We start from the raw sequence: 13,498 nt of genomic DNA, 5'->3' as shown, positions 1-13,498 counted from the left end.
GCACCACAGACAAAGTCTCTGCAAGATCTTTAGAACCAATCACATGCCTATGAAGTTCAGACATAAGCTTCATTGCAATTGTGTGATGGGAAAATCATCTCCAGTGAAAACTGCTTTACTGATTCTGCTGTAATTGCTCATAAATTGAGTTTGATGTCAGCCTTCTTATACTCGGAATACTGAAATCCTGTTTTCAGTTTCATAGAGCAGACTCTTCAGAGCACTCTGAAAGCTGCCATGACTGTCTACTGAGGAAGCAAAATGCATAATTCAGCCATAGGAATTGAAAATGAACAGAATTGTCATGCAAGCCTTTGTTTTACATTCCTTGCTCATGTGAGTCAAAACTGTGGGCCAAGATCAGCATCTGAGCCGCCTTGAATGGCATCTCCACAGTCATCATCAGCCTAGGGGACCACTGAGCAGCATGGTTTTGTGCTCTGGGATATATGAATAACCAGTACGTCTGGGACTGAGGATGTACTACATCTGACAAAGGCCATTTCAATGGCTATCCTGTCTCCAAATGAGAAGGGCTATACCACCAGCTGGGGAAGGGGTGATACTGCACTCACAAGCTCCACCAGATCACGAGACACTTTCTGAAATGTGCCAGCCCTACCGGCTGTCCTGGGAAGCCTTCAGACAAGCCTTGGCTACACAAGACCACTTGGGGGTATGGGAACTCTCAAGGCCCTTACTTTTCCCTTAACCATTTGCTCCATGTTGGATGTCAGATCATCCACTTCCATTTTCAGCTCGCTTTTCTCCTTTTCCAGTTTCTGCTTGACGCGCTGCAGGTTGTCCAGCTGCTCCCCCATCTCAGCCACACTGTCTGCATGCTTCTTCCTCAGAGCAGCAGCTGTGGCTTCATAGTGCAGTGTGGCCTCCTCAAGGTCACGCCGCAGCTTCAGGAATTCAGCTTCACGTTTCTTGTTCATCTCCAGCTGGGCAGCAGTGGCACCCCCAGCCTCTTCAAGCCGTTCACTTAATTCCTCCAGCTCTCGGGCCAAATCTGATCTCTGCTTTTCCACCTTAGCTCGAGCAGCTCTTTCTGCTTCCAGCTCCTCTTCTAACTCTTCTATACGAGCCTAGCAAAGAGAAAGGAGAACCTTGGGGTCACCTTCAGATGATTCCCACCAGAAAACCTTGAAGCATGTTACAGTGAAATTCTCTGCCAACCCAACACTCTAAAACAGAGGAGGAAACACAGCAGTTAGAGAATTCACCCATTGTATCAATAAATCAGATATTGAGCCACAGGGCAAGACATCTTTCTCATAGTAAATAGCTCTATGAGTTCTACAATTTTCCCCACAAGCTTTAGTTCAAGACACTCAGGTAAAGTACATCAACTTGTATTCTGTCAGGTACTTTACATATAGGTCAAGTATGGGAGAGAAGTTATTTCTTAGTAGGTGTAGCAGCTGATTGCCATTGAGGGGAACTGTAAGAGTTCTCTTTGCTTCCAGTCTAAGAGCTATGTGACAGAAATAACTTCTCTCTAGGAGTTTTAAGACTGATGACTTTAAATAAAGCAGTGTCTAGAATTTAATGAGTAATGACTATTCATTGGGAGGCCTGTATTTTTATTTAATGAAGCAGTTATTTTGGTGAACGTATGCTTCATATTCAAGTTAGTCAAATGTTCTTTATTTATAGAAAAATCAGAGTTGATATTTTGTTTGGACTGTGCTGGCTGACTTTGGCCTTTTAATTTCTGTTGAAAATTTCATGTGCATTTGAGCTCCTACCCTAAATTTCAAATCCATTCCTGTTAATTGCTGAACTCCTCCCTGGCAACCACAGCCATCCTCAGCTCCATGGTTCCAAGATTAAACGAAAACAATGAAGCCTTTCTGCCTTTCCTGAAACTACTAGCATTCTGCAGTCATACATCTTGGGGAATCAGTTCCTTGAGGGAAAAGGGATTGGGGTTGCACTGCTTTGGGTCTCAAAGCTGAGTGGCAGCTAGCTGTGAAAATCTCTGCAAAGCCCTTCAGTAAGGCAGGTAATCATATGGTGGCTTGGATTGGAAGGAACAGAAAAGACCATCCAGCTCCAACCTCTCTAATGGACAGGTACGCCTTCCCTAGAAAAGGCTGTCCAAAGACATATCCAGCCTTGGGAAGCTCATCCTAAAAGAAATGAGAAAGAAGCAAGCTAACCTGAAGTTCCTTAATCTTCTTCTGCAGCTGCATTACAATAGCTTGTTCGTCTTCTATCTTGGAATTCAGTTGGCTCATTTCAAACTCTTTCCTGCCAAGGAAAGGAAAATCCCACTGTGACAGTTTTCTCCACAGTTCAAAACTAGGCTCGTGCAATTTTCAAAGAGCTGTTCAACAAAACTCCTAATGTATCTAAAAATGAAAACAATCCTTGTGTATCACCATAAGGAAGAAAATACATAACTGTCTTAGCAGTCATTTCCAAGTCAAGACTTCAAATATTTGTGCAATTACATTTTTTGTTCCTTATGTCATATAGAGCAATGCTATTTTCACATTCAAAGGAAAAATATGCTTTTAGTTAGGTCTTTCAACAATATTCTTATAGTTAGGAGGAATGACTTCTTAGAAGATTCCTTTTTCTGCTAAGCAATAAAAACAAACTATATGTATATATTTAATGCTGATAAGTCTAATCAATTCTTATGTTTCAGGTATACTGAAAACAAGTAACAGTGATTTTCCTCCCCATCACTCTCTCATCTGTGATGAAATTTCCTTTAAGCCACCACCAGGCCACAGTGACACACCTGAATACATCAGGCAGTGGTAACTGTGCTGCTTTACTTAGTATAACAGAAAAAAATGTCTTACTTTTTCAGCTTTTCCTCCATTTGCAACTTATCATTCTCCAAGTCCATGACACTCTCTTGGGTCAGCTTCAAATCTCCTTCCAGTTTGCGTTTTGCCCTCTCTAGATCCATCCTCACTTTCTTCTCTTGTTCAAGTGAACCCTCAAGCTTTAGGTACAAAGTCATTCATTAAATATATTCAACACAGATTGTTTATAACAGTCAGCTGCATACTAAGCCCATCTTCATGCTAAGCCCTAGCAAGTGTTGAAGTGCATAAGTGTAGGCATACAATCTTGTGCAGCCAATAGACATATGAGCTAAAGAAATATAAGGACTAGTCCCTGCTTTATGTCTGAGTAAGCATTGCAGTTCTCTTTGTAGCAAAGTTCTGCTTCCATGTCAAGTTACACTGCAAATGCAAACGTAGTAGATTTTCCCTTTTTTATTACATTCCTTTCAGAGACTTGAGCATGAAGATAAGATTCACGTTGTTGCTGTCATTTTATTTTTTGCAGACAATTCAACAAGAGCTGCATTTATAAATACATGATTGATTCTGAAAGGACAAAGCTTTATGACATTTCAGAATCATGAAAACTGTTAGTGTTGGACAAACAAGCATGCAGAAAAATGAAGTCCAAGCCAGCTTACATCATCCACTTGCTGTTCCAGTTTCACTTTAGCTTTGCTCAGTGTGTTGACCTTGTCTTCCTCTGCTTGAAGGTCATCCAATACTTGCTGATGAGCTTCCTGCAAGGACTTCTTCTCCTTAGTAAGTTTGCTGATGTTCTCATCAAGAGTCGCCATTTCTTCTGTCAGATTTTTCACCTATGTGGAGGATGAAGGAGGTGTATTTGTACAATTCTGAAGAAAGGGATTATCATAACTTGGTTCAAATGAATGTTCTTAGTGAATTTGTATGGAAGAAGACATTGGAAAGAAAGGGATTTTTTTCTTTCCCTTCACCCCTTTGTGGCAATTTCTGTGAAACTGTCAGCAAGAGAGCCAGTATGTGCCAGTTCTTGTTGCAGACTTTTATACCAAAAGCATTGATTTTTTTTTTTTTATTACTTTTTTTCCCAGTGCTACTCTTTTCTGTGGTGGATTATAGCTCTTGATTCTCTCTGGGAAAAATAAGAGGTCCCCATAAAAATTGCTGGAAGAACTCAAGGTTACAGCAGAAAATTATTTACTTAAGAATGCCAAACCTGGACATAATTCTTTAGAAGAGTTGCAGCAAATCTCATTTCAGAAAAAGAGAAACTCAGACTTAGACTAACTGATTTTCCCTCATAAGTTTGAATGACTCTGTGTGTACTGATCCTTCGGTGTGGCCTATGTAACAGAGTATAAAGCTATCAAGAAGACCAGTAGATATTGTCATAAAGATAATCCTTGCCTGAACCTCTTTTGAATATATGGCAAAGTTCAATAGGTACCTTATTTTCAGTGGCATGCTTCTCTTTCTCTACTTTTGCAAGTGTTATTTCAAGATCATCAATATCTTTCTTGAGCTCAGAGCACTCGTCTTCCAATTTTCTCTTTTTGGATGTCAGCTCAGAATTCATCTCTTCCTCATCCTCAACTCGCTCTGTCAGCTCTTTGACTTTGGCCTCCAGCTGAATCTTGGATTTAATCAACAAGTCACATCGCTCCTCAGCATCTGCCAGAGTGTCTTGTTCCTGGGGTGGCAAAAGAAAGAGATGAAGTAGTCACTGCCTCATCTCTCACCTATCCTGTAAAGCAGTCACAGGGCTTGATCCAATCAAGGTTAGGGAAAATTCTTTATTCCTGACTTCAGAAAACAAGACCAACCATTAATTAACAGAGCAGGACAATAGAGTGCTGAGAATGACTAGTCATGTATGCCTCTCTAATTATGCTTTTGTATACAACAGAAATTGCTTTGGACAGAACTCTGATAAGACTTGCATTGTTAGTCCACCTAGTTTCATGCTAGAGCATAACAATTTCTATCTTCTCTACTTTTTGGCAAGACTCTGACAAGACCAACAGCTTATTTTAGTTGAACAGAAATAATATCATGGTCTGTAAGCCTTTGATCTTGAAAGTACATCTAATGAATACATAAGTATACGTCTACTCACAGCTTGGAGCTGCAGTAGCAAATCATTTTTTTCCTGAACTAAAGAGACTTGTTTCTCTTCAAGTTCCTTTCTCCTTGCTTCAGATTTTTCCAGGGCCTCCTTCAGCTTCAAGAACTCTTCCTTCATATTGGCCATCTCTTTTTCAGTTTCTGCAGACTTCAGAAGAGGTTTGATCTTAAAGTAAAGCTTCATCCAGGGCCAATTCTTCACAGCCATAAAGGCACGGATATTCCACTGAATTACAAGAAGGGCATCCCTGTTTAAGGAAGAAAGCAAAATCCCCTAATGCTTAGCATTAATTTAGAAAATGAGATACCTTTTTTTTTTTTTTTTTTTTTTTCATTCTCAGTCAGTTTTACAGCTCTGCTCCCTGGTTATATTGGGAACTTGTTCTAGGTTCCCACATATGCAGGAAATGTTTTCTGTAGCTCTTAATTTTCAGGGACATGAAAAATTTCCAAATCCCATTTTCAGGTTACCAAGAAACAGTTGCTATTAGTTTTATCAGACATGAATGTTAAACCTTTAATTTAGGATTAGTTAGAGCCTTGGTGACAGTAATAATGGCTCTACTCAAGATATAATTAAATGCTAATGACTATTATCCGCTAAGATTGAAGAGGGTGGCTTCATACCTGCGCTCCACTATCTTCTGGAACTCAATCCTCATCAGTCTGCCACGTGCCCTTGCTTGGATCATCGTTAGGATCTTTGCAAGTCTCTCATCCCTCATTTCTTCTAGGTGACCCAACAGACCAGCCTTGAAGAACACCTGGTACATGCACAGATGCCATTTGATGACAATGATTAGTTTTCTTCCAAAGTATACCAGCAGTTAGCTATACACACATTGTTGTAATTGTTCAGAATAATGGTAGTTCTGTTGGCACATTTATTAAGAAATAAGATGATACTTGCATTAATAAGAAATAAGGTACTTTCATTAGGGACTGCACTGTTCCACTGTTTCTTTAAAATCAAATCTCATGTTCCTAGTTTTGAATAAGTGAAACTGTTTTATTGACATTCTCCAAAGTACATTTCAGCTGTGACAGGGTTCAGTGCAGGTCAGCTAAACCAGTCAGGTCCCTACTAATGGGATCATGTCACACAGCTTCGTTAAAAAAGCTGCAGCTGACCTCATGGTGCAAATGAGCTAGTTACTGGGGAGCATGGAATATCAGCTGCTCTTGTGTTTGTTTGTACTGTTGCTGTAATACAAGCTTTTTGGGAGCTTAAGCTAGAGAAATAACTTTTCTCTAGCACAGTTTAAAATTAATTTTGGTTTTCTGCTATACTGCTAGTTCCTATATTATCAACTCCTCATTAACTGACGCAACCAGAGGTTGCATAGAGTCCTATTCTGCGGATTAGATCCCTTGCCTTTCTCTTTACACATTCATTAATCATCTTTCTCTGGTTACCTTAGTATGCCCGAAACGATATTGGTTATGGTCAATATCTAAAGATGCCAGTAGTTTTTCGGCAGCTTTCCTGCTATCCACAAACTTATCCTCTGGGATTGCACCTGGATTCAGAATGCGGTACCTGTTAACAACAGAGGAGCAATAAATGAAACTAGCATAGTGGCCTGGACTAATTTCCTGCTTTGCATCTACACAACTGCAAGAGCAGAGTTCTGCCTTCCACATTCAGACCAAGAGAATGGAAAATAAACTGGAATGGAATAAAACATTTCCAATTAAAAATGAGAAGGCATGCTTTGCTTATTTTGTCTGTTGGGACAGGACGGGAGACAACACAGCTCTGCATTACCTTTGTTTAAAGTCAGCATAAAGCACCCTGTTTGGGAAACCCTTACGGCAAATGCGGATGCCTTCCAGGACGCCATTACAGCGGAGCTGATGCAAGACAAGAAAAGCATCCATTGCACCTACAGGGGAGAAACAAAGCTAAACTCTTCCATAGGGCTTAATCTTCATTTCACCAAGGGAACTAAAAAATGTGAGGTGTCATCTCACGAAAGGGCAACATCATGGGATTAGGTGAACCACATACATAGACAATATTCAAATTCATTCCAGGGGGCTTGCAAGTAAATACTGGAATTACGTTGTTCAAATATTCTGAGGTTTTAAGACAGCTGTGTTTTCCATACCTGGTGTTTTTGATTCGTTGGGAATAATGCATCGTACGAAGTGAGGGGCTGTAGATTTTAGGTTAGTCATTAGTTTATTTAAATTTTCCTGGAACAGACATACAAAAAACATATTGAGCTTTAATGGTTTTGTTGAATTTTCATCACTTATTTCTTTGGTTTCTTGGTTAAGCTTATTAAAGTCATTTCTCTAAGTAGTCCTCAATAAGATTATGAGCTTAAAAAGTCATTAAAAATAAATGATTTCAAATAAATCAAAGCATAAATTAACTTTATTGTAGGAGTCAACATTTGTTTTAGGAAAATCTTAAGAAGATGTATTTTACTTACAGCCCCAAAAGTGCCACAAACCATGTGTAGTGCCAGCAAGATGCAATATCATCCCACAGAACATTCCTGTAAAGCTAGTGTTTTGCATTTCTTCTTCTTACACTAACTACAGGACATATTCTTCAGGTAATGGTACATGAATAAAAGAAGACCCTCAATAAGCTGTGCTGTGTTTATGACAACTTAATTAACACATCGCTGATGTTAAACTCTGTTTTGTCATAAAAGATTATGGTGACATTAAGCATCAGCACTCTCTCTTCACGCTTATGTGCCCAGTGACAGTTTTTATCCCATCTTGCTTATGTAGTGACTTCACACCATTTTGCATGAGTATCACATTTCTTTCACCTAATAAGACTGACCTGAACTGCATTTTTGCCTTGTCACTTCAAATTTCCCATCTGTTCCTCATAAAAATTAAGCTCTTGTCTTCCTGGACAAATATTTTTCCTTTATTAATCTCAACCTGATATCTCCCAGGCAGGCAAGTGATCCCAAGCTCTGGGGAAAGTGTTTTTTCCAGCATGGGAAAAATAGAGAAGATTAGAAGTGATATATTTTATTATCATCATGCAGACTGTTAAAACTGAAGATTTCTCCTATGCTGGTCAGGATGACAAAGGAGACAAAGTGAACTGGGTACTTAGCAGCTCCTTGTGTCCTCTATTAGTGGATTATTAGATTGCCACCTGTGAACACATCTGTCAGCTATCTTTACAGTTCTTCATCTGGCAAGATATGGGTCTCAATTTCCTGTGATTTCACTTCATGGAAAGTAACTACTAATGAGATGAAATGATGTGACCAGTGGGAGATACCTACCCACATTTTTTTTCCACCATTACTCTTATGGTGGATCCCATTAGAAGCAGTAACAAAGTAGGAATAAGCAAATGACTTGTAATCAGTTCAGGACCAAAGACATGCACACAGTAGGTCACACAGATAAACGTCCAGACAGGTCTCGAATGTCTCCTTAGAAGGAGACTCACAACCTCCCCATGCAGCCTGTGCCACAGCTCCATCACCCTTACCAGAAAGAAGTTCTTACTTATTTTAGTATGGAACTTCCTATGTTCAAGTTTTTTGCCATTACTCCTGTCCTTTCACTACACACTGCTGAGAAGAGTCTGGCCTCATCCATTTGCCTTCCACCTCCCTTTAGATATTTTTATCAGATGCCCTCTCAGTCTTTATTTCCCCAGGCTGTACAGACTCAAGTTACTCAGCCTTTCTTCATATGGGAGATGCTTCAGGCCCTTAGTAATCATAAGCCAGTAACTCAAGCCCAGAATCAAATTCTGATATTGGATTTCAGTCTCTTTTGTCCATTACAATCCTTAATATCCTTTTTCAAAAGTACTGTCTCAACTCTAACCAGTAGGTGAAGTGAGGTCAACAAACCTTGTGTAATGAGGACACTGTTTGAAAAGAAGCACCTTTCTTGCGTTTCTTTTCTCCACCCTGGTCTGCTAAGAAAAAAAAGAAGAGTGAAAAATCACAATCAGTATCTCAGTAAGGCGTGCAGATGGGGGCATGGAAGACAGACAATCCTAGTAGCACAATTTCCTTCGAATGAAAGGCACACTTAACAGCTTGATGGCTACATGAGTTCAAGTAGTATACAAAAGCTTCTGAACATCAAGTGTTATGTATCACAAGATAGCAGCTCTCTGTCCATAATCAGGAATTTTGTTAAAGATTGCTGCAAGGATTCCATTTTCATTCCAGTTCTGGACATCATCACTTGTTATGCAGAAAGATCATAAATACGAATAAGGCAGAAAAATAATAATGCTAACAACACAGAGTGGCTTGTAGTTCACTAGCTTGGATGAAATGATACAGAATGCAAAAAAGTAATGCTTAGTGAGAATTTGTACTGTACACTGTACTGTACAGACACTGTCTGCTAATGAGACACTGAACTCCTGCAAGTAATGTTTGCCCAGACAGAAACAAATAGAGGGAAATAAATATTTATTTTATAATTTTAGATACAGAAGCTTTGCATTGCCTGAATTTTGCTTAAAGCTTCAGAGTCAAAATCACTCTGGTCCTCCAAAAGAATGCTAATTTTTGACATGACCTTTATGAAGTTGTACAACACAAGAGGCAAGCATGACCCAAAAATGTACAGCAATTGCTGCAGCTTTCTAAATACTGGGCCATTAGATCATTCCCAGGAGGTCTGGCATTCTGTCACTTGTCAACAGCAGTCAACATTAAAGGAGAGGTGAAGAGTGCAATGTGTTTGATGCAATTATCAAAATCCTCTCCCCCTTTTGAAAGTGACACTGCCAAGATTGGAAAAGACTAATCTGGGCTGGCTGGTCTTTTCTCCTGATACCAAATAAAAGCAAGGTAGTGTTCTGACAGACAGGAATATCCACAGGCAAATAGGGCATTCATAACTTACAAGAATTTGCTACTGGCATGATTTTTGTTATTTATATTCAACTCCATCTCCTCTCCGTATTATGAAGTTTGCAGTCTGCTTGCTTCCTCAGCAAGTGTCTTATGATTCATGACAACAACATCTATAGAGATGAGGTTACTAATAAATAGGCTGTAAGTGATTGCAACTTCAGGACATAAGAGCCTGAATCTTTGTAATGCATGCCAGTCTTATTTACTTAACATCAATTTTCTGGATGCTTGCTACTTGTCTTCTCTCCATCAAAACAGTTCTGTATAATACATACAGCTTAAATACATCCTCAGACAAACACCAATCTTGTAAAAAAAAAAAATCCACAACAACAACAGCAACCCAAAAGGAAGATGCATTTGTAAAATGTTCTGCTGCTTTGGCCAAGGTAGTTGGTCACTTTCTTACCACTAATCCAACAAAATATTTCAAATTTTTCTCTAAAACTTTGCTCTTATTATTTGATTCAGGATGGCTAGCAAAGAATACTACAGTGTGGGAAACAAGAGCTGTTTTTGTGCATAGGTATTTACGCACAGAATGTTTTGTGCAACACTTGCCTCCATATCTGAACATCTGCATGCCCAAACACCTACTGGAATGTTCACAACACAGATTTCCTTGCCAAAATTGCTCAGAGGTATTGAGCATTTAAACTAATTGAGTTAGTGTCTTACTTAGGATAGCACGGCAGACTCTTACAGATGCTGTGAACATCTAAATAACTGATCACTGCCTCATTTAGCATTGACTCAATTGCAGCTTATACAATTGTTTTGTTTCTTAAATATATTTCCAAGCACACATTCCAGAAATGAAAGAAGATCCATGTGAGTCAATTCTGCTTACCACTGTCAGCACCAACGTAGCTTTCAAACAGGCTTGCCAGGAGCTTGTTGGACGACTTTTGGAAGATACCTACTACAGTTTCATTAAGCGGGTCTTTGTTCTTCTCAAGCCACCCAATGATGTTATAGGGGACCTACAGCAAGGTATTGAAAATACAAGTAAAAGGTTACAAATGCTTTCCCCTTCAGAGTAGCTCTTTATGGCTTGGCTTGAAGCCAGTGACATTCTGTGAAGCTTGAAGCCAATGACATTCTGACTGCGCTCAGAGCTGGAACAGTCACTCAGTTTTTCACCACTTTCCATCCAGTTCTTTGCTTTCTAATTGCTGAATATCTCTTCCTAATAACTGACATCTGAATCCTTCACATCCCTTCCAAACTTTCTGGTCCCTGCATGTCCTTGTGAACTCCACATGGCTGGCTATAAATATATCACGTGTCATCAGTGTTCTAGGAGACCTACCCACAGCAGCTGAACTACAAAACACCAAGTAATAATTTCACTTTACAACAGAATACTACACTGGAATAATTAAGATTTTTTAATGGAAGTATTTTGCTTAAAATTCTAACTCCTGGACTTCCCCATAGCTGTATTTAGTGGGAAAATATGTTCCATTAACAGCACCACGTGAGGATGCAAATTTTCTTCTTTTTTTTTTTTGCAGAATACATTAACATCTACAGATGAAGAGTAAGAATGGGCATTACTCATAATAGATACAAAGTTAGTTTGAAGTTCAACTCTACTTTGAAATTATCTTAAACCAGCACCAGCTAGACTCCAGCTCTGCTGTACTGAGCCTCCATATGAATGTCAGTTTTATTAAAAAAAAAAAAAATAATCCTGTATCCCTCTCTAACTCTTTCTGCCATCTGGTCTGAAAGCAGCTTTGAGACTGGGTAAATTTTGGCTCAGATGTCACAGTACTGGATTGTATTTCTTTGCCCCATCAGCAGCAGGCCTGTTAACTAAACCTTCACAGCAAAATCAACCACATTTCCTTTGGCTATACTGACACAGCCTTCTTAACATAAGTAAGAAGTGTTGCCAATTTTTAATTTTTTTTTAAATTCTTTGGTTAGACAGAGATGGCTTCGTTCATTTGTGCAGGGAATCAAGATGGAAAGTTTGATGCTGCTGCTGATTAATCATTAATCTGATTATTAGAAAAGTAAAAAAGACAAACGGTATTTTCAGCAGTGTTGCTACTAGCTCTCAGTTTGTTCCCTTTATCTGTGTAGCCAAGGACCAGATGTCTTGGAGGCTGACGGTATCACACTGTGTGGCAATAATTAGGCAGAGAGGGCTGACATCTGCTCTTAGTCCTCACTGTTCCTTTGTTTCTCCCTTCAGCCTTCCCACCCTCCTTCATTGCACATCCTGGGCTAAACCCCACCTGGAAGCCCTCTAATATAAGATCTACCTGCAAGCGGAGAAACTTACTGAGCCAGCATAATGAAGAAGTTCAAAGTGAGCTTCGTATTTCCTTTTCTTATCAGGCCTGGGCTTCTGGAAGTTAGGTGACTTGCCAAGATGATTGTCATAAAGTTTGGCTTTGAATGTCATATCTGTAGCTTTTGGGAACATACATTCTTCTTCAAGGATAGACAGGATTCCCAATGGCTGTTGATTTAAAAAAGAATATTGTTGGAAAATGCAAGAACTGTGCAGACTTTAAATTTGATCCAGTGGAACTTTAAACCTGCAAAATTTCTTCTCATTCTGAGGAGGAAATGTTTCAGTTAAGATACTAATCACACTTTTGGCTTTCAGGAGGGTGTTTCTGCCTTTGAGTCTTTGTGATGACTTCCAGAAATTATTCAGTTTACATTTTAAGACTATTGGACCAAGTAATATTTTATTATTCATCTTTCAGGAGAAGACAGACTAACTTCCTAGGACTTGACAGGGCAGACTGAGGAACTAGGATGACTGGCATAGATATCCATTGACATTAAGCATGTGTGGAACAGAGTAAATAGGAGAACAGTAGGAACAGAGAAAGAGAAAGTAAAAAATAAGGAAGGCTGCATAGCAACAAACACACAAACACACACACAAAAAAATCCAGTACAACTTCTGATTGCTGTTGGCTCTGTGAGGCAAGCTTACTGAAATAAAAGGCAAATAGCCACAAATGCTGATTTTCCTTTGATTTGTATTGCATGCAGAATTTACCATAAGAAAGAAACTTGTGCTGCTGTTTATCTTGCTCTGTTCCCTGAGATTTGAAGACAACTCCAGAGGTATATCTATATATGAAGGAGAAAAAAAAATCTAGCAAGTACACCCTAGGACCCTGTACCTACCTTTTCAATTAGATCAATACAGGCCTGCAGGTCCATGCCAAAATCAATAAATACCCATTCAATGCCTTCTTTTTTGTATTCTTCTTGCTCAAGAACAAACATGTGATGATTGAAAAACTGTTGCAGTTTCTCATTAGTGTAATTGATGCAGAGTTGCTCAAAGCTGTTGAACTGCAGGAGTTAAAAAGAGAAGCATTTGTATATGGTTAACTACAGCAAAGGTTCGGTGAAAGAGCAAGAGGAAAGCTGGTTACATCTAAATTCTACTAAACATGATGTTTTGATGTGGAATACTGAAACTCAATAACAAAAAAAACATAGAACCATGACACCACCTATTGAGCAACTATCGAGCGTAACACTGAAGGAAAAAAGGACAAAGTTCAGTAGCAGGCTTCTGGCTCCCTCATGCCATGCTCTGGGGTGTGAGGATTTTCAGATTTGTTCAGATCTCTCAATTAGGATGTACAAGCCTTCTCCTCAGCAACATGCCTTCTCCTCAGCAACATGCCATCCCAGTCCTCTAAAACACTGAAATGTTTT

At 39.3% G+C, this 13,498-nt stretch overlaps 1 protein-coding gene across 1 annotated transcript in view; it reads right to left on the bottom strand.

Moving 5' to 3' along the window:
• MYH15 (myosin heavy chain 15) overlaps nt 1–13,498 on the bottom strand; it is a gene marked incomplete at both ends in the record, with an annotated part of 43,440 nt that overhangs the window by 15,658 nt on the left and 14,284 nt on the right. Inside the window, 14 exons of the mRNA XM_079543589.1 lie at nt 702–1,091; nt 2,169–2,259; nt 2,823–2,968; nt 3,455–3,631; nt 4,243–4,485; nt 4,912–5,167; nt 5,547–5,683; nt 6,336–6,459; nt 6,688–6,805; nt 7,031–7,118; nt 8,768–8,835; nt 10,644–10,776; nt 12,090–12,269; nt 12,956–13,126. Coding sequence (XP_079399715.1) covers nt 702–1,091; nt 2,169–2,259; nt 2,823–2,968; nt 3,455–3,631; nt 4,243–4,485; nt 4,912–5,167; nt 5,547–5,683; nt 6,336–6,459; nt 6,688–6,805; nt 7,031–7,118; nt 8,768–8,835; nt 10,644–10,776; nt 12,090–12,269; nt 12,956–13,126 — 2,322 coding nt within the window. The remainder of the gene's footprint in view (nt 1–701; nt 1,092–2,168; nt 2,260–2,822; nt 2,969–3,454; nt 3,632–4,242; nt 4,486–4,911; nt 5,168–5,546; nt 5,684–6,335; nt 6,460–6,687; nt 6,806–7,030; nt 7,119–8,767; nt 8,836–10,643; nt 10,777–12,089; nt 12,270–12,955; nt 13,127–13,498) is intronic.

Source organism: Tetrao urogallus (assembly GCF_951394365.1).
Source record: "Tetrao urogallus genome assembly, chromosome: 1".
NCBI classification, from domain to species: domain Eukaryota; kingdom Metazoa; phylum Chordata; class Aves; order Galliformes; family Phasianidae; genus Tetrao; species Tetrao urogallus.
Note: the sequence above shows the minus strand (reverse complement) of the source record. Positions and strands in the feature narration are given on the sequence as shown.